Source organism: Drosophila yakuba, chromosome X (genome assembly GCF_016746365.2).
Source record: "Drosophila yakuba strain Tai18E2 chromosome X, Prin_Dyak_Tai18E2_2.1, whole genome shotgun sequence".
In the NCBI taxonomy this organism is placed as follows: domain Eukaryota; kingdom Metazoa; phylum Arthropoda; class Insecta; order Diptera; family Drosophilidae; genus Drosophila; species Drosophila yakuba.
In genome coordinates this window covers 935065-959875 of record NC_052526.2, presented here as the reverse complement: position 1 = coordinate 959875, position 24811 = coordinate 935065, and the positions used below count along the sequence as shown (strand labels likewise).

At 44.6% G+C, this 24811-nt stretch overlaps 2 protein-coding genes across 2 annotated transcripts in view; one reads left to right on the top strand and one right to left on the bottom strand.

Annotated features, from left to right (window-relative positions):
• The window catches only part of LOC6523881, a 64741-nt gene that overhangs the window by 21706 nt on the left and 18224 nt on the right, over window positions 1-24811 (top strand). The window contains exon 3 of the mRNA XM_002099718.4: window positions 13146-13205. The gene's annotated coding sequence lies outside the window, so the exon portion shown is untranslated. The remainder of the gene's footprint in view (window positions 1-13145; window positions 13206-24811) is intronic.
• LOC6523882 lies at window positions 5162-5879 on the bottom strand. The gene is made up of 2 exons (XM_002099719.4): window positions 5637-5879; window positions 5162-5567 (listed from the first exon to the last, which is right to left on the bottom strand). The coding sequence occupies exons 1-2, from the start codon at window positions 5720-5722 to the stop codon at window positions 5267-5269; spliced, it is 387 nt and encodes a 128-aa protein (XP_002099755.1). The 5' UTR covers window positions 5723-5879; the 3' UTR covers window positions 5162-5266.

Sequence of the window (24811 nt, the reverse complement as noted above, 5' to 3'; positions counted from 1 at the left end):
TGAGCAAGACTCCTCTGGCTAAGGGGTTTTCCTTTTTCGAGCACGGAGGTGAAGTGGCAAAGAAAGCACCCGGGGTGCAGAACAGCACAGTACAGAACAGAACAGAACAACACAGAACAGAAGCTTTTAAGACGCCTCCAGAGGACAAGGAAATATGAAGAGCCAGACACGAGCTGTGGGAATTTTTTGTATTACTTTGCATACCCTCTCGATGAGTGGAATAAAGTCGCAGGATTTAAGGCTATTGGAGTTATTCGAAGCCTTAAGCATACACGACATTTTCATAATGCCCGTGCCCGTTGTCGATTGGCTCGGCATTTTTATATAAAATGTGCCGTCGATATTTTCCCATCACCAAATCCGCACTATACCACTTGCCTTTGTGCGGCATAAGAGTATTCTTGAATTGTTGTTCGGACCTAAAGCTTTTTGGCTACCGCATTCCTTATTTATTATTGACAACACGCTCCGTAAGCTCCTCTAACACCCGTAGAAACCCGTCGAAACCCCTCCGTAAACTCATTGCTGTGTGGAGCACCCACAGGATGCAAATTGCATGAGCGGTGTCTGCGGCTTTTGTGGCTCGGCTCATAAATTCTTAACGAGGATTTTTGGCATTTGAATAAAAAACGAGAAAACGAGGGGCAGCCAGCCCAATGGGAAGTGGAAAGTGCAGTCTCGAAATGAGATGAAATTTCAAATTAGAAATTAGAAACTAAAGTGGAAAGTGATAAGTGGAATGTTGTTAAGTGAATTTTAATTTGCCATTAACACATGCGGGGGAAGTATTTTAGAACGCATCCGGTGCTGAAGGCTCTGCAAAAAAAAGGGTTGAAAAGGGCGGAACAAAAGGCGACAAAGGTACAGGCGAACTTGCGACAAAGTTTGTGCTGGAACCAAAACGGGGGGCAATGTAACAGCCTGGCTTTTCCAGCCACAACAACAACGGCAAGTAAAACAAAAAAATTAAAAACAACAGCAAAAACAGAAGCAGAAGCAGCAACCCTTTGTTTGTCGTAATAAATTGGCTACAGGCTGGCAAAAATTGAAGTTAAGTGGGGCTTTTGGCAGACGGATTACGATTAACGTTGGCCAGGGGATATCATTTACAGGAAACATTTTCCCCCTAACAATCTTCTTTTTCCTAAAGGAATCCAGGTGAAACAAGATATTGTATGTGGGGTATATACATATATTTTTAAAAAGGACTCAGGAAGTGTGTTTTCATCAAGCCAATCTTTTATAATCCAAATTATGTTATGGTTCTTTCCTTTCTCCTCTTCCTTCGGCTTATGAATTAAATTAGACCTTAGGATCCGTGTTTTTACACAACTTCCTGCATAACTTAAACAGTAGATCTCCGTGGCAGATAACGATGATTGATCAGAATCTTTTCCAATTGCTTCCCCTGCCAGCGCCACGTGCTGCACAAGTGACATTTGGCTAGTAATTTGTTCTCAAAAGGATCCTAAGTATCTGCAGCCAGTCAGCTTAGCCGACGTCTTCGTTGTGGTTGATTCTGGATTCTGGGATTCTGGCGACTGGGATACTGGGGACTTGGGGTGTCGCTTGTTACCTGTTAAATTTATGGCAGAAGCTGTCAATATGTGCCTGTGTGCGTCGCTCTTGCGTTTCACAGATTTTCCCCGTTTTTCCCAAAACGTTTTCCACCCATTCTGCTTGCTCCCTGCTCCCCGGTGCTTTTTCTGCTTTTCTCTTTTCCGCTTTTCGTTTTTGTTCTTTGCCCTGAAATATGACAGAGCAGGAAAAGGACATGCAAAGGGGGCGGTGGGCTGGACTGGTCTGGAAAAGGGGCGGGGCAGTGGGAAGTTATGGGCTACACATGTTGCTGTCTAATGTTGTTGTTTATGTGCCATTGTGCCGTTTCTGGAATGTGTAAGTAAGAAAATTGTTTTTGAAATGGCTAACAAGCTATTAGCAAACAAACAAAGGCAAAATGATGATGATGAGAGGGAGGTGGAGATGGAGATGGAGATGGAGAGGGGTCGGTTGGCGTTTAGGGAGTGAGCCTGAGCCTCTTAGCTTACATATTTTCCTCCTCTTTTTTTATAGGGGGATGTGACACTTTTTTTTGCATATAAGCAGGAAAAAACATGATTTATGGAACTATCAAACGCAAGGCTAACTGCAAATCAAGACAACAAAAGAGAAGTTCCTCGGGACAGCAAAAATATCTTGCGGTGTGGTGGTGATGATCTCATAAATGAGAACAATGCTGGGAAAACACCACAAATTTTAAGATTGCTGGCTATTTTATAGAAAATGCTAAAAGTAGTGTACAGAATCACATCAAATAGGCTTTTATAACCTAGCGATTGACTAGAGTAGCCTAACATGATTTATGTGTTAAAAAGAATGGTATAATTGTAGTTGCCAGTAGGCTGTAAGAGGTAAATAAAGTTTGGGCCTGGGCAGCAGTGTAACCATTGTTGTTATATAAAAATATTATTTTATGAATGGACCCTTTAACCTTTTGACCTTTTTTTCGCCATAGAACCCCTTGATATTTTCGCTGACCAACGGTTTGGTCTCACAATTTTACCTTCGGGGCAGCAGCACTTGGCGCTGCGAAGGGGCCAAACAAATGACAACCCAAATTATTTTGACACCATTACCGAAAGTGGAGTGGGTGTGGGTGTGGGTGTGGGTGGAACAACAGTCGCACTCAATGAACAAAAGTTGACAAAACTCAAGTGGGGGATATAGAAGGGCTATACTCGTATGCTCGTATAGGCAGGGCCCAGACACACAGACATCCAGACATAGCAACATATTGTGCCGTGCTTGTTGCAGCAAAATATGGTGGCAGAAGGGCGAGGGGAAGGCTTCTGGGAAGTGTCTGTCTGCCACCCACACCATCCACACCATCCACACCAGCCCCTCTACCCCTCCTGCCTCCTGCCTGTCCGGACTGCTCTACGTGCAAGAATGAGGCTGGAAAATGCGAAAAAAGAAGAGGGAAAGCCGGGGAAAACTAGGAGGGGAGCCCAGCACATCAGCACAGCAGCACGGCAGCACAGGAGCTCGCGAGCTCTGCTGCAAATTGCCAGTTAAAATTTTGCTGACATGTCAGCAGCAAACGTCAAACGCACCATGGGATTGGGAGCCACTGCCTCCGAAAGGGAGCGAGAGAGGGGGAGTGGGCGTGGGGCGGGCAGAAAGAGACGGCTGGTGTTGGGGGCCACAGAGACAGAGCCCCACTTGATGGAGATAGAGATGGAGATGGGGACAAGCGTCAAGTGGAGTTGTACGAGATTTGTTTCGATTTTGTTTAGCCTCGTGCAGCGGGTGTCGCCATCGATGGGTGTTGAAACTATGGGGCGAAGCAATTGTCATATCGATCGACTGTCCGTCGATAAGTAAAAGAAAACGTGGAGTCAAGGCTTGTGAAAAGAAATGCAATTATATAGGGGAAGTCTGACTCGAAGGGATAACGGAAACTACTAGTGATGAAGATTCAGTAAATGGCTCAATATCTATGTTTATATTTCCAATATGTTAAGCGGATATTAAGATAGGTTGAGCATCATTGTGCCGTTTGCAACGTTTAAAGAGTGTGCACACAGGCGAATAAACTAGGAGGTTGAATTGCGAGGCAAGTCTATTTGAACCAGGGCCAAGAAACGACCTTCGGTTGCCAAACGCTGGGTAAATATTTGCTCAGAGCCCTGCTTGATCGAAGCCAAATTGAAAAGCAAACATTGAAATCCCACCGTTTACTCATTCAGTCACTCGGTCATTCAATCAATGAGCCAAGGGCAGCGTTTAATAAACTCTGAGCGTGTCGAAAACGTGAAACGAAACTGCATTTCAATGTGGGGAAGATATGCTCGTACGTATATCGTTTATAATAATGATGGTTTTGCGAAGATAATAGTAATAAAAACGACGGTTATATGTAGGATGACCCGAGAGCTGGAAAAAACCGCCATCAGCTTTTCAAGTATGCAGAGCACCGGCACGCGTACAACTACTAAAAACCACAACTGTTAAAAGCAAATTTCAGAAAACTGAAAACGAAAAACTGAAAACGCAGAACTGAAAACTAAAGCAAAGTGTGATAAAATGTCATTGAAGTGTCAGTTCAATGAGGTGGGTGAGATGGCCTTAAAGCGGGTAGAACTGACCGAGTGAACACTTGACTTCTGTCGCTCGGGTTATGACAGATTTATAGGCTCTGCCAATGAGTTGTGGCCATTAAATGGGAGTGCAGTTAACAATTTTGCATACTCGTACATGGCCGCAATGAGGGAAAAACCTGCCAGCCTGGCATTGATGTTTGCAATAGCTTCATTTTTATTTTAGCACACTCTTCTTGTTTTCTGGCACCCTTGTGTCGCACTGGCATACGATGACAGTAACAAGTTACAGAAAAAAAAGAAGAAAAACACCTTTTATTCAAGTACCTTAAAATCATGCCCAAGTCCTTGTTCAGTTCAGCACTCCGTCGAATCCCCAGCTAATTATCCTCACTCACGAGCAGCGGAAAATCTGGAAAATTCCACGTCAACATGGAACATGTCTCCGAATCCGATTGCCAAATTGTCAACCCTCGTCTTGGCAGACTTTTTCCCTAACAGCCATTCACAGCAAACAGAAGGCGAGCTGCCCTGCCTTTCTGTTTTTCCTGCGCTTTTCCCACTTTTCCCCTTTTCCTTCCCTGCCCCTTGCGCAACCCATCGCGTTTCCCTGCTCGCAACTGGAGTGGCTTTGTTTTTATTGTCGCCTGTCGCCTAACAATTGATACATTGATAAATGATGTGGCCGACACTCAGCAGTCGGCACTCGACGCCCGACGCTAATTTTGTGTGACAAACAGTTACATGTCAATCCTCCTGTTTCCTCCTTGCGACTTTGAGTCCTGGCGTTGCTCCCTGGCGAGTCCTTGGTCCTTGGACGCCAGGGAAAGCCAAGCCTCATGATTTCCCCTTGGCGCACGGGCGTTCCATTTATTTGGCTACAGTGAAGCAGTGTGGGTTTGGGTTTCAATACAAGTCACGGCGCGACATTGTGTTGCAAGATGTCGCGGTAGTCGACGTTCACTTAACCAACGGTCGATATTAATAAATTACCTAATCATTTTCCCCGAGTATTTGCAGTTGCGACAACAAAATAAACAGGCAATGAACAGCGAAGAGAGTTTCAGGAATGGGGCCTAACTAGGGGATTTAATTGGGAATGATTACGAAATAGCTCGAGTGTGAACCAAATTGACTGCCTATCCCATCTAGCTGTTGCATCCTCTTCATTGATTCCGGTAACGATCGAAATCCGTCACGGAACCGGAAACTGCGCTCCTTTGCAAGTGGCCCGCCCGGAACTGATCCTGGAGCATGGCCAGCACCTGCATGTGGCGATACAGTTCCTCGGGCATTTCCACGCCATCGAAATCCGGCGGCACGTGAATGTAGCGAGCCAGAAAGCGTATATGCGGCCGGATTGATTTGTGCCACGACGACTGCTCCAAGGGATCGTAGCGGGCTCCTCTTTGAACGCCTGACGCCGCCGGCACCAGGGCCATCTGGTTGCTACCACTACTACTACTCCTGGTGGCAGAAGGATTCGGAGTAAGACCCTTTTGCCATGCGGCTAATACGATTCTTAGTTGATCTCACCCGGTGAAGATGCGGCGGTGCAGAGTACCCAATGCGAGCAGAATGAATAGACCCAGGAAAATTACCAGCAGCAGGGTTGCGGACATCGCGACTTTCGGTTTACTACGCGGGTGGATGGGGATGGTGATGAGGGGAACAAGAAACGGGGAACGGGGAATTTTTCGTTTTGGTCTGACAATTACGACAAGAATTTGGAAAATGTTTGAATTCTATGTATGTTGTGTCACCTGGAAAAAAATCAACAAATTGTGCTTGGCTGGGATGTTGGCCAAGTCACGAATTCGGCAGGCACAAGTTACAAGTTTAAACTTGCCTTGCATGCAAAAGTGAGCTTCGAGATGCAAATTTTAGCCCTGGGCATGAATTACTTTCAATTTTGGTACTAGTAGCTTCCCTCAGGCTGCTCTTATTAAGTCCCCTTTATCCCAATTGTAAAATGATCGTTTCTAAAGGGTGTGGCTAATTGTAAAGTGTGTTGTCTCTTCCGAAACTCCGTTTACCAAAGCGTTACCTAATCGCTGGCAGTTACCAATTGCTCACAGTTACCCATCCGCAAAATGTGTTTGCTGATTATGCCGACCTGCGGCCATATCCACCGATATGCAGACCGATCTAACCCATCTAACCCATCTGGTCGATCAGCGCGATCGTATGCATAGGTGTGCATATATAAACCGATAAATAACAAACACAGCCGGAACACCCGGAAGTGGGCGGACAGGCCGATTATTTGATAATTTTCATGGTTAGTTTAAGCGCTTTCCGCCAGAGTGAACCTTCAGAGGATTACCATCTACCATCTACCACCGCGTCGAGCGGAGAACACAGATTACTCATATTTTTTTGTGGCTGGTTTAAATGTATATTCATGTTTATATTTATATTTATGGCCGTGTCGGTTATTGAATTCGCAGTCCAACTCCCCACGCAACAGAAGTATTGAGGCGAAGCTTATTCATTATTTGCGTACATATACATATTTGCCAGCTTTTTTATCTCCGATTTTTTCCCTGCCATTGTTAATTGTGTCAAGCCCAAGTCAATTATCGAACGGTGGACAGGGGGATATAATCTGTTTTCTAGGCGGGGGGCAACTGCTGTTTTTTTTTTAATTTTTATTTTAATGTTTTATGTTTTCCACATTAAATTCGTCGTGTGTCGTGAAACTACGATGACTAGATGAATGATCGATGAATTTAGACGGAGTTAGGCTCGGAACAGCTGACATCATCCGCGAATGAGAAGTTGGAAGTTGGTAGTAAGGCTCAACAATTACGGAGATTTGGTATATTACTTGTGAATTGAGAATCAGCAGAGAAAGTAAACCTGTAAGGCAACCAAGTGATATGAAAGGGGATTCCTCAAAGAACACTTTAGGAGAAGGTTACGGAAACCGCGCAGAAGAAGCCAAACCACCAAAGTGGTGCCGTAATATAAGTTCAAAGCGCGATCACAGTGACCCCAGGCGGAGGCAAAGTACACATCTGAGATCCCCAGCACGCAGCTGAGATATAAAAGCTTAAGCGCTTTCAATGCCTTCGCCACAGGCATCAACCTCAACTCTGAAATCAACTCGCAAATCTCAGGTGGGTTTTTTTTGGAGTTTCTTGAACCCTCGCAGGCGGAAGTTGCGGCACTTATGACTCACAAATCTGATGAATACGCAGATACTCAGCTTCAAAGAGACCTCGTCGTCGAGACACCCGGCTGGTACACACAGAATTCGAGTATCAACTTGATTATGCAACCAGAGACAATAATAGCAAACTCTGGAGAGGCGAAGCCCATACACCACGATTTCAAAGCATCTCACGCCTATGATAAAGATATAAAGATGCAAGACTTCAATTAATTTGAAAACGTATTTCGGGATACTTCCATTTATATCGACACTCAGCAACGCCCCTTCGCTACAATCACACATTAATGAGTGTTAAGTCTCGAAAACGCTCGGGAATGTGAATCGGAATCCCAATTGAATGATGTGTTGTGTTCGGTTATATTTCCAAGCTGGCATGTCATAAATTCATTTTCGATGGCGCCCACGCCAGCGTTTAAGGGGCGAGATGACTGACAATCGCATTTAGTTGTCAGAAAAAACTATTTTTAATTTCACACCTCGCCGTGATTTACGAGGGCGGGAAAATGCTGCTCCCCTGCTCCCTCGGCAAACACTACTACGCTACTGAACCTTTGGGCCCCGGAGGGGAGGCGTCTCTCTCCTCGTTGGTATTATTTTCTACTGTGGCTGCTGATGAAAGGGGATTCAAATAAAAGTCTGCGATTACAGTAGCCACACGCTGTAATGAGCCACGGCAGCATATTTTCTTGCCAATTAAATTTGTTTTGACCCATTTCCCGGGGCGGCCACTCGATGGCAAAGCGGAAAAGTGCACATGGTTGGGGATCGCAGGGGAGTAATGTGTGCCAATGGAGGAGCCACCTGCACCGCCACCGCCACCTGCCATTGAAAACTCAAACAAAACATCCTCGCTGCCACTGCTTCCTGTTGTCCGCAAATGAAAATTGAAATGAAAATGGAATTAAGCACAAAGGCATTGCTGAACGAGTGAAGTACTGGCATTGCTGTAGATGCATATAAATGTATATATTTATATATAAAATTCTAAGCAAATATATACCGATATACCTCTTCTTGTGTTCTCAAAGGCACAAGCCAGCAGCAGGATTGAGCAAAAGAGAAAGGATGGAAATGCACAGGACCAAGTAAAAGTAAAAGTATCTCAGGGCTTGTTTTTAGTATGAAATTGTGGAGGGAAAGGAGTTACTGTTGCACCAAGTGCCAGTCCACATTATAAAGTTATCCAACTATCCAGGCTGGCTATTTTGATTAATCTGGCTCATATGGCGCGAATTGGCTGTCAGGCGATAATGACGATATGGAATGGAGAGGAATGGGGATTGGATTGGCTGGAATGGAATGGAATGTGGCCTATTGTTTGTGGTGCTGCTGATTTAGCTGATTTTGCGTGCCGGCAGGACCTCCATCACCTCTCTAACCATCCCCTTCCGCCACCAGAAGTCCCTATCCCCCTATCCTTCCCCTTCTGTCTGTCTGTCTGTCTGTCTGTCTGTCTATCTGTCTGTCAGTCAGCGAATGTGTTTTGAATTATTGCGCTGTACATTCGAAAAGGATGATGGTACCCCCTGCCCGCTGCCCGCTGCCCCCCTGCGCAGCTCAAGTGAAAAAAGATGGCCAAACAAAGGGATATTGTGACAAGGATTTATTGGTGTGGAGAAAGAGGTGTGCAGCAGGGCAGGACCATTGTCCATTGTCTCTTCGTCTTTCCAGGGGTGGATTCTTCATCAGGATGATTCTTTTGCCTGACGGTTTTGAGGGTCTGAGGGTCGTGTCATAGTGCAATTATTGCTCATTGCAACAATCTGCTCCTTCTCAAGCGGCGAGGCTGCCTTAAAGTTGCTCATCCGGGAAATCGGATCCAGGCACCCAATTAGGCGGGTGTCAGGTTTCCTACCTTCGCATTTTCCACTCAAACCTCTTTAACGAGTCCGAAAGGGGCAAACTTCGGGCCAATTTACGTAATGGCTTTGGTTATAAGCTGGACATGGCTACTAGCACCAAGAGCGATCTCCTTAGCCAAGAATAATGGGCCAAATCTGCCGCTGCGAAAGTTTTATTGCAATTGCCAAATTAATTTGCCTGCCAGAACTTTTGCGCAGTGGCGGAGGGAGAGACAAAAACACAAGGAGCCCCACAAATGTGCGTTCATTAATTTAATTTTTCATTAAAGAAAAGCAAACGCTGCCGGGCCAAAAAATATATAAAAAAGTGTCATAAGACCGCCCATAAAAAACAAACACAAAAGGGGGAACTGAAAAAAATGTATATTTGACCATAAACAAAAGGCCGCTCGAAAGGCATTCATATTATTCGATGCGGAAAATGGGAAAAGGTGGGCAGGCGGCGGTGAGGTGGAGGTATCACCTTTTATTTTAATATTTCGGCCATTAAAAAACGTTTCACAGCAGCAGTAGGTCTTCAGTTCCGATTTCGATTTTTTCTTGGGACGCAACCAAACATCAGCGGCATAAAAAGCAAAATCCCATTCAGACCAATGGAATTAAGACGAGAAATTTCTCCAGAAGCAAAAGTTGAGCGCTGCCGATACAGAAAAGCAATTACGTAATACACTGTAATAATAAGTTTGTTTCCCGTATTTTACATTTAAATATATGCACCAGAAGTGTATTGTGAGTCCATTTGATTACAAATCACATTTTAGTAAGAAAAGAATGCACCGTAGAAGGACTTTCCAAACAAATGCTTGTAAAAATGACACCAAAATGTAAAGCGCTGCATAAAAGAGTCGTCAAACAATTAGATTTAAACATTTTTGCAACGCCCCCCGGAAGGGGCGTGGCAGCTTTCTGGAACTACAAACTGTGAGGCCTCCAAAAATGTTGAACGGAGATTGGGAAGGGCCTTCAGATTAATGACATGGCAATTTTTACGATTGTTGGCCAAGTTTTGTTGAAATAAAGTTCCTCCGCCCGATGGGTTGTGCTTCTTCTTCTTCACGTGCTTTTCCGTGCTTTTCCGCGCTTTTCCAGCCCTCCGCCAGTTTCCCTTTCACTAAATTTATGAAATTTCACCTTTCGGCCAAGCAATTTGCTCCATTTACATTCTTTATTAGCCACCGCAGTTTACCAAGAGTTTTCCGGGGGGCAGAAAAGAAAAATTGTTTGAAAAGAATTTTCGGGCAAGAAACGGAGCAAAGTATTTCATTCTTGTTTTTCTCTGTTCGGTGCGAGTTAAAGTGAGGATCAAGAAAATTCAAATACGTAAACGCTGTTAAACTTCGATTAAGGTGAATTTATGAATATATGCAGACTAAATCACCAATAAAACGATAAAAACCATTCGCAGTTTTACCTTCCATCAAGGGAATAATATTTGAGAACTATAACTCAATTAAATAACTAATTGACAAAAACCCAGCAGGTAAACGAAATATACATATATTTCTTTTATCGAAAGCAAAGAATAAATTCAGTTAGAAGCATAGAAAATGCAGGCAAATTATTTACTATCTTTAATAATGCACTATCAAGTGAATTGGAAAGAATGCGTTAAAGCCACATTTGTTTTTATCAAAGCCCGGTAGAGTTTACCTTGGCATTTCGTTGACATTTTTCGGACCCAGTTGTTGGGCAACGTAATTTTCCAACCCATTTTCCCAAGCCTTCACTCATGTCCTACAGAGACAGAGACAGATATAGAGACAGAGATAGAGACAGGGAATTTAATAAATTCATCATCTTTCATTTAGTCTACTACACAGATCAAAAAAGAACAAGAGCAAGAACAAGAACAAGAAGTGAAGAATGAAAATCATTAAAAAAAGACAACGTGGGCAAGGGGGATAAAAAAAAAATTTGTAGAAAAAAAAGAAGAGGAAGGCAGAAGACACATAAAAAACCAAGGAAAAGAGCGAAAAAATACAAAATCGTGACTGTCATTTCAACGAAGCGAAGTTATTTTTCATGACAAAGCAGCCGAAGAGGAAAACTCCTCCGACTCATTTCCCGACCCGACATCTGAAGAATGAAAAGGCAGAGAGTGGGGGAGGTGGAGGTGGTGGGGAAGGGGATGGGGAAGGGGAAGGGGAAGGGGGGAGAGGAAAAGGAGGCATTCCAGCGTTAAAATACCTTTTACTGGCGCATTATTCCCCTCTATTTTTTGGCCCGCCCCCAAGTGAAAACCAAAATGCAGTCGACTTCGCTGCGTTTTTCATGAAATTATTACGACTTTGGAAATGGGGTCGTATGCCGTACAAAATGTCGTTACGTTGGCGGAACAAAGTTATATACATATACATACATATACACTCCCTGCTGCTGTCCAGAGAACTCGTTTTAGTTTATCGTTTATTGTTGAAAATTTCTTTATTGTATCTGCGGAAAATGTTTGGTTGAAGTGGGAAATTGGGCTACAGGAAAATTCAAACGAAGATCGTTACATCTAATTGCAACCTAGTTGGCGAATCCGAGTCCCTCCCAGATTCATATATTTCAAGAATTTCCTACTGTACTTTATGATCAAGATTGGTGTCGTATGATCATGATAAGTTGCTCCTGGCAGAGAGATTCTCACGCACCTCTGCGGATCAACTGTCTGACCCACTTGATCCGATTTAAAGACCTTAAAAGTCGTCTGTGGTCATTATTCTCGGCGTGTCTAGACGGCAAAGAAAACTACTGCCACTGTTACTGTCTCTTGAATCGCTGCGAAGGCCGTCTCTCTTCTTCTGGATTTATTTGCCTCGTTTCGATGCCAGATCTTTGTCACACACACGCGTTAGGATCGCATTAAAAGGCAATAAAACGTAGAATAAAAAATAAACAAGAGAGAACGCTATAGTCGAGTTCCCCGACTATCTGATACCTGTTACTCAGCTAGTGAAAGTGCGAAGGAAAGTCTTCAACACTGACAGTTTTTGGCGGTTTGATCCTGATCAAGAATATATATACTTTATATGGTCGGAAACGCTTCATTCTGCCTGTTACATACTTTTCAACGAATCTAGTATACCCTTTTACTCTACGAGTAACGGGTATAAAAGAGCGGCGCTTTACTTTTATTTTTATTTTTACGGTGACAGTTGTGGATGACAATGTGGAGTAGTATCTTCTACAATATGTGGAACTTTGGCTTTTCGCTGCGACTCTCCTTTTCTTCGGCTGCTTTCTCGCATCATCATCATCATCATTATCATCATCATCGCCATCGCCATTTCATCGTCTCGTGATGAAGGCCATAAAAAATCTAATAAGCGTGAAATAATTGACATTTAAGCAAAGCGCACGCACATAAACAATGGACTTGGTTTTCGAGTTGGAGTGCGGAGTTGGCCGTAGACCAAAGAACAAAACGCATATATATATATATAGATACTTCCCGCACTTTGTAGGCCAAGTGTCTGAGAATCATAACAGATGACCGCACGTACATTTCACGTTCCACGTTTCACGAACGACGAGCGATGAGCGACGAATCCGCGACCAAGATACAAGATACTTGCACATTGTCCAGGAAAAAGATCGTTCCCCATTTCTGGGTCATGAACCAAAAAAGAAGGGAACCACAAATAATAATGAGTTGGAGTTGGAGTTGGAGTTTGCTACTCTGGTAGGAGATGCTCATTCGCATTCTTGGCACCACTGCCGCATTTTGTCACCTGTTTTTAGTTAGAAGTTTCAAAAAAAAAAAAAAAAACAAAGACAACCAACGTGATGGGCATGCAAATTGGGCGGCGAAAGGTCAACTACTTAGCAATGGGAGCAATGGGAGTGCAAGGAAATCAGGTCATAGAGATGAAATGATTAAGATTGCCGAAGTGGAAAACAACGTGAAATTTCTATATTGCATATTTGTATACTTGTCAATTCCCATAACTGCATCGTATATATTCTATTCTCTGTGCCTATCCAACTATAACTTGAACCTATTCCTCTCCTTTTTTGCAGCCAACACGGTAGCTGAAGCCTGGACCATACATCCCACATCCAATGTTCAGAATTTAAATGGTGAGTGCAAAATAGAGTGTGAAATGCATTTATAAAAGGCATGGCGTACGGCGTACCCCTAAACTAAATTGCTTTCCGGCTCACTTGGGTGTGGACATCGAGGGGGGTTTTGGGTAGGGGTGCTGGGCAGGCTTACCTATAAACCAAAATGAATGTCTGTTACTCGACCACCGCCCGCTGAGCTCAAAAATGGAAAAGAGTGGGAAGACAGGAAAGACAGGGGGCTGGGATACAAAGGGAAGTAAATGCAAATAGATGCCTCGCTTTCATAGACAGATGGACTGGACTGGACTGGTTGGGTTGGGTTGGGTTGGGTTGGTTAGCCCCATGGAAATGCCCCCTGCTGAGTGCAACGCCATCGGATCGGGGCTGATAAAATGTGGAAAAATGGGATCTGGTCAGGGCTTTGGAATGCGCCAGCCAGGCCTCATCATCAACGTCACTGAAATCATCACCATCATTCCACTGTGTGGCGGCGTTAAAACACAACACTTTGATTCCTCCACTTAGGAGCCGTCGCCCCTCTTTTTTATCACAACTCCAATGACGATGACTATGACTATCACGATGACGATGACGATGACAAGTGACGATGGCGATGGCGATGGCGATGCATCACTTTGTGTGGATGTCGGGATTGGGGTCACGATTCAAAGCTGAGGATGTCATTGCGCTGCACTGCAACACCTTGTAGTGCACCCTTTGATTTTAAATGCCAGCGTATAAACAAATTCAGGCCACATTCAAAGCTACAGCAAACTTTAAGTTCAATAGCAAATAAGAAGCTTCCAAGAGCCCATGACCTTTCCACCTTTCCCTCTCTACTGACATTACGCTGACCAAATATTGCCACAAGCTGTTGGCCAAATCCTCGTCGAGAGAGTGACAGAGAGAGAGAGAAAGAGTAAGAGAGTGAGTGGGAGATAGAGAGATAGAGAGACACTGTGCAAAGCCAACTGTGCAACTATTTGCACAACTAATAATTCACTTTAGTGTCTCATTCAGGACAAATATTGGAAAACAGACGACGACAGGACAGGAGAGGAATGGAAATCCAGAGAGCGGGGCAAGACATTTGCGATTGTCATTAGCGGAGAGAAGAATGCCAATGCAATTCCTGAAAATAGGGAAACCAACCCACAAGATTGCCATCTCGGATGGCAGTCTCATGCTTGGCCTTTTGAAATGAAACCCCGCGAAAATGTCAACAAATTGTTGTTCACTACAAGCGGCTCACTTAGCAGTTTTGTTTTATTTATTTCCCCCACCATTCATTCCTACACTGTTTTATTGCGTGCCTCTGTGTGTTTTTGCGATCTTAATTTAGACGCTCATTAGACGAACGGCCTTGGGTCTAAGCAGCCGATCGATTCCCACAATGAGTTAGGCAAATTGTTTGCATTGAATGCGGCGCGGCCTTTATTTGACTGGCTGGTCAGTGGGTCTAATTGCCGCGAATCGCGGGGCCTTCTGGCTAGATGAGCTGGGATCGCACAGTGGAGTTCCTTGTGTATTTAGATAGGTCTACAAGTCGGATGGAAGAACATCTTCTTAGTGTACGATGTACGACTCGATCCAGTGCGGCAGTTGGGGTTCTCTCTGATGCCCAACTAGTACTAGCTACTGAACCTCAGTTCTTTTTGATAACCAACTAGTACTAGGTACTCAAACTCAGTACCGAAACGCTTTCCTTTCGCGTTGACATCGCTCGTCACAGTCGACTTTAAAACTATTGACAGAAAGCCGCACAGCCGGCGTCATTCACCTTCAAAATAAAATCATGTCGCGTTTGGTGAAGCGGAAAAACCAGTAATTAAGTGCCCTGCCGGCTTTTCGCTTTTCCACGCAGCCCCCAAAAGCAAAATTCAGCCGACCCAGTGCGAACAATTTGTAATTGAAACTTTCATTTTCATTTCCATTTCCATTTTCATTTCCATTTTCTCCTACTGCTCGGCGGCTGACATGAACAACTGGCGACGTCACTTCCATTCGGTTGGCTGAACAAGTTGCTCTGTTGCAAGTTGCTTATCACTTCGATACGTTTGATACGTTTCATTGGCACGACAATGTCACAATTACTCGCACATGCACTCCGCATTACAGGTAATTCGTGATTGGAATGCTGCACTTGGGCAACACGCGGTACTAAAAGATTCGATACGATACGACCGAGTTTTCGGCTTAGTCTCAGTTCGAGGAAAAAATATGGGCGATGGGAAAATATCATCTTGCCCATATACTCGTATATTTTTGTATATCTGATAGATTTGCTCGTGGTTTCTTCCCACGTTTCGATATCGGAGGTAATCGTTTGAGAGCATGTTCCCTTTCGCATTGCCCTCTCTCTTTAGCGGCAGCCCTCTCGCTCGCACTCCCTCGCTCCGTCCGTCTTAAGTAAGGCAAAGGCAAAGGCAAATTGGTTTGAAACCCGATGACATCGAAATCGCGTTGCTTCCGCCGTATTTGGTTGTCATTGTCGCCAGTGTCTTTGTTTTTTCCCCACCTCCAGCCCCTTGAGTTGCAACTGGCAACTCGCAACTCGTAACTGGTGACTGGTGACTGGTTACTGGTAACTGGTAACTGGTAGTCGGTAACAGTTAACTGGGTGCAGTGACTGAATCCGAAGGGGTTGGCTATGGGCTAATGAATGACATGCTATCCTAATGAATGACAAGCCTTGCTCTTGCGCTCGCCTTGGCTGCCTACACTGCGACAAACGAATGCTCAAAAGCATGGCTCAAAAGCGAACATGCTCATCCAAGGCGTGGTGAGACATGCGCTCGTTTCGCGCAGTGTACGGCGGCTTTTGCTACCTGAGCAAATCAATGGCTTGGCTTAAACAAATGATGAAATACGATATTTGTCCTCGACGCCGCTTGCTCTTCCCATTGGATAAGTTGTTGTTGCTGTCGCCGGCGGGGAAATCCGAGCCGAAACTAACGGTTTCCACCTGTATCCCGTGCACTGCAAGAAAAAAGCACAAACAGTTGGTTATTGCCGGCCTAAACTACGCTTGACAACTCGAAATGAAGCACCAAGCACCATAAATTACCCATACGACGCGTAAGCCAACTCCACTTGTCGGCGGCCACCATAAAGTCGCCTGTAAATGAACAAAAAATAATTAAAAATGCATTTTTCATTAAGGCATTAAAACTCACGAAGAGGCGGGGCGGGGCGGGGCGGGGAAGGCACGACCATTCATTTATTTCATTTATCTTTGGGGTTGCCCGAATGCGAACTGTGAATCGCGGATTGCGAACTGCGAACTGCAAACTGTATTCTGAAAAGTGGACTGCGACCCGCGTATTCATTGATGGCAATTCCCAGAGATGGAAGAAGTACTTCCAATTTCTTAATTTCTTCAATTATATGCCTGCTACTTTTCGAGGTGTTCGCAACACGGAGACGGAGCACTGATTTCAGTGAATGCATTCTTTGGCATTCTCATTGAGTAAGTGCCTATATTCGTCATTCGTCACGGGAAAATCTTGTGTTCAATTTTTCTCGATTAATTGTACTTCGTGGGTCCATCTCTATGGCGCTGGCGAAAAGCTCTGGGAGTTGCGTTTATGTCATTTTGAAATTATCATTAATGCTGCAACAGAGGCTGGAAGGAGGGGGGAATGGGGAGAAGGGAGGGAGGGAGGGAGGAGGCAGGCGGGCGCAGATATGACCACTTCATTTTGCAAACAAACGGCGGCAACAACAATTTGTGCGGTGTGCAGGTCGGAAAAGGGGGAAAACGATAGGGGCAGTGGGCAGGAGGCAGGGGGGAAAGGCTTGCGGCGCGTGACGGTCATTGAAACAATGCGCGGAAAAACGCGTGTAATTAAAACAATAAAAAGCGGCAGCGACAACACAGCAGCAGCAGCAACAACACAGCAGCAGCATCGACAACAGCACAAACAAAATGTTCAGTTAAGTTTTAATTTTCACAAGTGTGAAAAACACTATTGAAAAGGCCGCGCACATATGCGAAATACAAAGCGCGCCTTGCCAACGAGCCACTTCCGCCCAACAACAACCACAACGTAAATGAAAACACCCACGATAAGAACTCCGCTGGAGAAAAACAACATAAACAGTAACTGCAATACCTGAAAAGAACAACTCTTAAAAAAGTGGCAATGGGAAGAATTTTCCCGCTTTTTCAGCAATGCGAAATGTTGAAGTTGAACTATATGAGCATCTATATGAGTTTCTGTATAAGAAATAAGAAATGCATTAAGTTTTCCCCAGGGCATTGCTTACATTTCAATCTTATGGATAGCTCCTGCTTAGAAATCTCACCAAAGTAAGATAGAAAGGTTTGCAATGAAGTTCCAAACGGAATCCAAAAGCCTGGTGGAAACACAATGGCCACAGTCACAGTTTGGCAATCGACTACCCACGCTTTTAGCCACTTTATAAGCGATCGTGGCATGTGCCGAAATATTGCTTCCATTTTCCGCGAAATGTGTGGCAAGAAAAGTGAATGTCTGCCTGATATTTTCCCAGACATGCATACATATATGCTACATGCTCTGTGTCTATAATATAAATACAAAGATATTTGGCGACTGTTTCTGAGCTCTGAGCTGTGAGCTGTGGGCCAAACGAAAGAGAAAAGATTTTGGCAACTTTTGTGGCAAGTCACTTTTTGTGGTAATTGCGCAATGCTCCCGGAATGACGATGAAATGTAACCGCTGAAAATCGGAAGCGGTCAAATGAGTTAAATCAATTTTCGGCGGAGACAGCTACAGCTGCAGTTTGCTTTATTTGTACATTTCTATGTGACGTAATCAAAGTAAATAAATAAACTGACGAGCGCGCCAGTTGAAAGAAATCAAAATCAAACGGAAGAAGCAGAAATGCCAATCATGCGCGCTAATAACAGAAACAACAAAACATGTCCTAAGTCGATGATGAAGCTGAAGATGATGCTGATGACGCTGATGATGATGATGGCAAAGATGAAGATGCCAAGATGCCGTCATGGAGCAGCAGAAATCAATTTAATGCAGTGCAATCAAAAGTTGAAATTGAAGTGCGGACAGCACAGTGGAGTCTTCCCGATGAGCAGTGCAAATGCGCAAAATCTGCAGCAGTTCAGCAGTTGTGTCTTCGAATTAGTTGCATAAATCATCAGTAGTCTTTAGTTTGCCACGGATCGAAACTCGCACTTGAGGGACTCTTGTTGTCGTTGAACTTGATGGCAGGGAAATTGCACACTCTTTTGCCAAATCCGTTGGCATTCCAAATGTTTTGGATACTTTTTCAAGCAAGCCACTCAAATGTGCGTGGCACTGAACTAATGTCTTATTGCTATGGATTGCCATCCAGGTTTCGGTTTCACAGACGGAGGGTGGAGGTGAAATGCCTACGCTGATTTGCATAAACGCTTCATTATATGCCATTATCATATACATTTTTAGTTGTGTTTGGTCGAGTGAGCAACACCTTCACTTTCGGCGATTTGTTGTTTTGTTGTTTAGCTGTTTTGTTTAATTTCGTGTTGGTTGCTGTTTGCTTTGGAGTTTCGGCTCGGTTTTTCTCCTCCCCGCACTTCTGTTGTGTCAACAAATTGCTGCTGGACACGATGGACACGGTGGACACGACGGACACGATGGAGCCCACAAATTTGATGTCTGTGGGATATTTCCGGCTGGTCATCATCATCATCATCATCACCGTGATGGCTTTGAGGTGGGAGAGATCGAGTGGGAGTGGGAAAATCAGTGCCCCTCGGAATTCGTGGGTTATTTTGTTTGGAATTTCGGCACCTGCTGCGAGGTCACGCCTCACTTTTTGGCCACTTTGGCCACTTTGGCTGACTTGGCTGGCTTTGGCCGGCTGCAATGTGTCCCCAACAAACGGCGGCAATAAATCACGGACGAATCGAGTGGAGGGCGTGTCTCAAGGCAACTCAACTCAACTCAGATCAACTCCACTGCGTGTACCCAAACTAATTAGCCGCCAATTGAAAAGAAACACTCAATGCGACCGAAATAAAGTCGTAAAGCGGCATTCCACACGATTCCATTTTAGAATTGTCGCGTAAAAGTTGCTCGACCTTTGCGATTTGCGGAAATCACTGTGCGACATATTTTATTGTCAAAGTCAACAATTAATCGAGTATAAATCAAAGCACTTGGACTGGCCGGACTCCTGAATTTGCGACAATCGTCGCCCGAAAGGGCAGCAATCAGCACGGGAACGGGAACGGGAAAGGGAACGGGAACGGGAGAGCATCATCAATAATGATATGCTAATGACGCGTCTGAAGCCACCGACTTGATACCACACCATATATACTATATACTATATTTAGCTGATGAGCAGCGTACATTCCTCATACCTCATCGAACCGAAACTGAGTCATGGCAACTTGGGGAATCTTTATGCGCCTCTAAAACCAGATTTGTATCAAATACCGGATGAATACGATTCCGCAGGCGGTTCAGCGCGGGTTCGAGAAGGAATCACTCACTCACCTGGTGGAGTTCCGCGAAAGAAGAATGGAGCTCCATCTTCCGTAACTGTAGTAACTGTGGTAACTGTGGACCCGGTATAACCCAGATTAACTGGACCAGCCAATTGATTGATTATGAAAATGCTGCACATACGGAAAGCATAATCAATGATGATGATGATGTTGATGATGTTTATATATAAACTGTTACGATGTTTGTTTATTTTCTCAATAAAACGCAGCAAAAGAAGATGAATGCGATGAATGGAGAAGACAGAAGGCAGAAGAGCGAGGAGGAAACCGTAACCATTATTATTATTTATGATTATTGTTTACTCTCGCCATTCCTGTTCGGTTCGGTTCGGTTAGGAGCTTCAATGGGAGGCGGAAATGGCCAGTTGAACTAGATAATTGAACGGGTCCGGGTTGGGGATTTCAAAGCCCATGGACACATAGTTGCAGTTGTTGCCACATCCAATCCGATCCCATTTCGAACTGCAGTCGGTGGTAAAACAAGACTTTACACTTGGTATTTAAGCATTTATCCATTCATTCTGATCTGATAACACAATCCATTTGGGTAGAATGACTCAGGGTCAGATTCTTGGGGCAGATAGTTGGCTTAAAAGTTAAACTTTCAACTCATTAGTGGCGTGTGCAATGAGATTACCTTTAATGTCTCACAATTTCCCAACAGCTTTTCAAGTTCTTAGCGCTTTTCGAGGATAAAATACCTTCCAGATGTGGCTCATTGAACTCGAGTATTTCCCAGTCATTTTACCGATTTAATGACCCAAATGAATGCCTGATATCGCTTAGCTATTATATTCGACGCAACGATCATTGAACTCTGATGTTCTGCTAGCTGTGAGATTGGAGAATAGGATTGGTGATGGGCTTAGGTTGATTGTGTGCTCGATTTCGGGCAACGAAATCAATTCTAAAGACTTCTGATCCACTCGATTGATAGCTTATGGAGATTTCTGGGATTTGCGTTCGATCGCTTAGTTGTCAACAAAAAGATCGTAGCGTGTGTCACCAAACTAGAAGTATCAGCTAACAGAAAGTGTTTCGAAGCCTACAGAATGCATACGTATAGTTCAGAAGAAAAGTTAAATAATGGATTCGGATGACGCTCCTTCCCGGATGTTTATTGAGTTTCCTCAGAGGTTTTCCAGCCTCGAAAGATCGCAGCAAGATCAAAGCTCGGCATCTTCGGGCTTTGACTCACCCAATTAGATGCCGCTGCAACAATGTGAAACTGATTTGTTGATCTTGTTTATGCTGCTGCTGCTGCTGCTGTTGAACTTGTTACAGTTGAAATTAACATTTTTATTGAGCGTGGCCGGACCGGATTTTCTTTCTTTTTTCTCTCACTCTTTCCCCGTGAGCTCGCATGGGTTCGTATCTGTGTCTTTTGTGTTGCTTTTTCAAATAGTCTGTATCTGTGTCTGTGTCTGTGACTGTGACTGTGTCTGTGTGCATGTGTCTGTGTGCTTTGGAGTGGGACGCGTGCTGCAAAAATGCTGACCGGTGGCCATGTGAAACCGAAAACCGGCTTGACACGTTGCCAAAGTCAGTGGTTTTCTAACAAATGCCGTTGGCCCAGCGCGTTTTGCTGGCGACTTTTACAGCGCGTGAATCGCCGCCTTGCTGCTGCTGCTTCCATTAAACTTGAACTTGTCAAGCGATGCGTGGCGATTTCAGGTAACTGATCGCCATCAAAAGAGCCAGATTGGCCACTGGCCACTGGCCACTAGCCGTTGACCATCGGCCATCTATCCAGTGACCGTGCTCAGGTGTCCCAGGTGCGCGCAGAGTTCATTGGAAAACTTTGAAGTGCATTCGTGAATTGGACTCGGAATTGGGTGGCCAAACATTGAATGATTCGTTAGTCAAACTTGGCACCGCAAGCAGCAGAGTGTTACATTCGGGACATTGGCCAATGCCAATTGATTGGCAGGTCCAGCTGCAAATGATGCCCATTGTGCACCAGATAAGGCATAAAGTTTTTGGGACCAACTTTTTGAAGAGTGCTCATCGGAGTGCAAAGGCTCGAGGAACTTGGCCCTCGCAAGACAACGCTTCTGCAACAGGATCAATTTCCCCAACTGTCGGGAAAGCAGAGCAACCTTGCAAATATTCATTAGGCTGCAGAAATGATGGGAAAAGCAACATAAAGTTTCGGAAACGTTGCTCTACAAATGCAAACGATGAATTCTGTTGCCAACGCATCGCATCTGCCGGTGACATCAACAATAATCTGCTGCTGCTGCTGTTGCACTTGGCAAAACGGTTGCAGGTTGCATTGCATTGCAGTGGGATAATTGTTTGCAAAGTACTCTTTTGATTTATGAAATCGGGCACTTCTGCATTCAAGGACCATAAATTAATAAAACTAATTATTTGTATTCCCTTTTTGTGACTGACCTTTAATCACAGCTACTATGCCCGAGTGTTTGCAAACACACACGATAAGTGAACCTTTGGGTTTGCAGTGTGCTTCACCGAGATTACAAGCTCAAGCTTCTGGGGCAAATTCTCAATTCTCAAACTCGGTTAAATATTCATACCCCAATATGGCAATATGGCAATATGGCAATATGGCTTCGGGGCCAAAGCAAAGTTTCATCAATGTAAAAGTGCAATTTATGGCTTGTGAAATGCACTTATCCATCACAGAAGTCTCAAATCTGAAATCTGAAATCTGAAAGGCGGGATGTGGAATGTGAAATGTGAAATGCGAAAGGGGAGCCTAGTTTTTAACATTTTGCCATCTGCAATCATAGCTGCGCCCCAAGGCGATTGAACTTTGCAAATTCGGGTTCAATTTTCGAGGCGAAAGTCGATGCTGAGGCCGGTGTCAATTTTGGTCAACGCTTTCGCAGTTTGCCGTCTGCCGTCTGCCGTTTGCAGTCCAAATGAAGAGTTTACAATGTAAAAGTCTGTGAAAAACCCGTTGGCGGGACAAAAGACCGCGCGCTGATCGATGATCGATGGCGGAGTAGGCGAATGACTTTCTCAGTCCGATGACCGGAGCCATTGATTTATTGACGGCGGAAGGCAAACCCAAACCTAGACTCAGTGACAGGTTATGGAACCTGGGACCATGGGACCATGGGACCATGGGAGCGACGCGGAACAGCACAACCCACGCACCATATCAACGCTTGGACTTGGTCCCATCTCCCATCTATGAGGCAACTGATGGAGTGTGGGTAACTTTTGAAATAGCCCAAACTCGACCCTTTGCTGCCACACTCACCACTCACCACTCACCTTGCCCCAGCACTGGTTTAGTTTCAGCATGCGGCCTAATATGAAAATGTATCCAATTATTTCCGTGCCACGCCGTGCCACATTGCTGTGTTGCTACATTGGCCCTTTCCACACATTTGGCTGCACCGTAATGGCATTTCAAGTGTGACCAGGGCGGCAAACTTATCATCATCATTGTCAGTCTGCTCCAAATGAGGCGGCAAAGGCGGCAGTGGCAGAAGAAGAAGAAGAAGGGGCGGGGCGGAGAAGAAGAAGCATCCTTGAATGTGCACTCAGGCATAAGACTTTGTTTTCTAATTTGGCTTTAACCTTTCTGACCCGTTTGACCAGCGCAGACAGTGGAAACAGACCAAAAAGTGAGGGGAAGAGAACTATAGAAAAAAAGAGGGGTAATTGAACCTAGTCGTAACCTTGACTGCGCTGGCGTTTCAACTGCCACGCCCCTTTTCGGCGTAGCGCACAGCAGTTTATAATTTGTGTTTCTTGTGCAGCTCCTCAAAGGCGCAAGTGCAAAATTCGCGCATCATTTGTCATGAATTTGATTTAAGTTTGTTTGCAACTGCAGCTGAGCAATTTCAGCCAAAAAGTTTTCGCCGCTTTGTGTGCTGCAAGTTTTCAGCGCGTTTGATTGCGTTTCGGGGGAGATGTGGCTGCCCCAAAAAAGTGGGCGTTCGCCATTCAATGGCAATTGCAGTCTCACGGTTAACTGTGTATATTTGCCAAGAGCTGAGAATGAGTGGTGAATGAATGTGGCAAGCACTTAAGTACACTTGGCCTAGACTTGCCCCGAGAAATGGCATATATTGCTTTAACCATTTTAAATTATAACTTAACATTCGAGTATGTAAATACGTTATTAGCAACAACAAAGAAGTAACCCTCTTTAGTCCGATGGATTCCTTAGTTGTTTACTTTGTTGCTGCTGCTCAATGGGCGCCAAATGCCAAAAGCCTCACTAATAAAGTTGTAAACTTCATTGTCAATCAATTAGAACTATAATTAATCATGAAGCAAACTTTCTGCCTCGCAATTGCAACTTTTGTTTAACCAGCAAATACCGTGAGCACTTGGCGTTTAATTAATAGCCGAATCGAATGAAGTAAACAGTTAAGCGCGCCTTAGACGAAGCCCAAGTTTCCTCGGCCAACTTTTGTGTCTTTGCTGGGTGGCTAATGAAGCTGCAGCTGCAGCTGCAGCTCCTCCCTTCGTCCCGGTCACTCGTTTTTGGCCATCTTGCAATTGACCGCATAATAAATTTGAAGAAGAAGCCGCTGCCTGCCGCTCCTGCCGCTCCAGTTGCTCCTTTTCCCTTTCTTGTCCTTGTCGTCAAGTTTTAATTTGTTTTAAAAACTTTTTGATTGTTTCTGCTGCTGCTGCTGTTGCTGCTGCTGCTGCTGCTGCTGCTGCTGTTGCTGCGGTTGCTGTTGTGTTGCAACAGCAACAAATGCAAATGCTGCTGCTCTGTGCATTCATTTGCAGTTGGCTTGATTAAATTGCATTCGCATCGCCATTTAAAGTTCCTAGTTTCATTTCATTGACACAAGCGCTTAAAGCTTAGCTCCTTTGGTTATTGCCAACGGGAGGATGGAGGATGTGTTGCTTTTGACTGGTGTTGTTTGCGGAGTGTTGTTTGAGAAGTAGCCAAATCACAAATCCCAGCTGTCATTACAATTTCCGCCCGCAAACCAAAACATGAGATGCCGAGCTGAGCACACAATCAATGCGTTTTATGGTAATTCAAATGAAATGCAAGCTGCAAGTTGCAAGCGGCACGCTTTAACTCCAACAGTGGCAGTGCCACGTGTGTAAGTGTCGCGAGTCGCAAGTATGGCACCCTCAACAAGCATTTTACACATTTTCAAAAATGTGTAT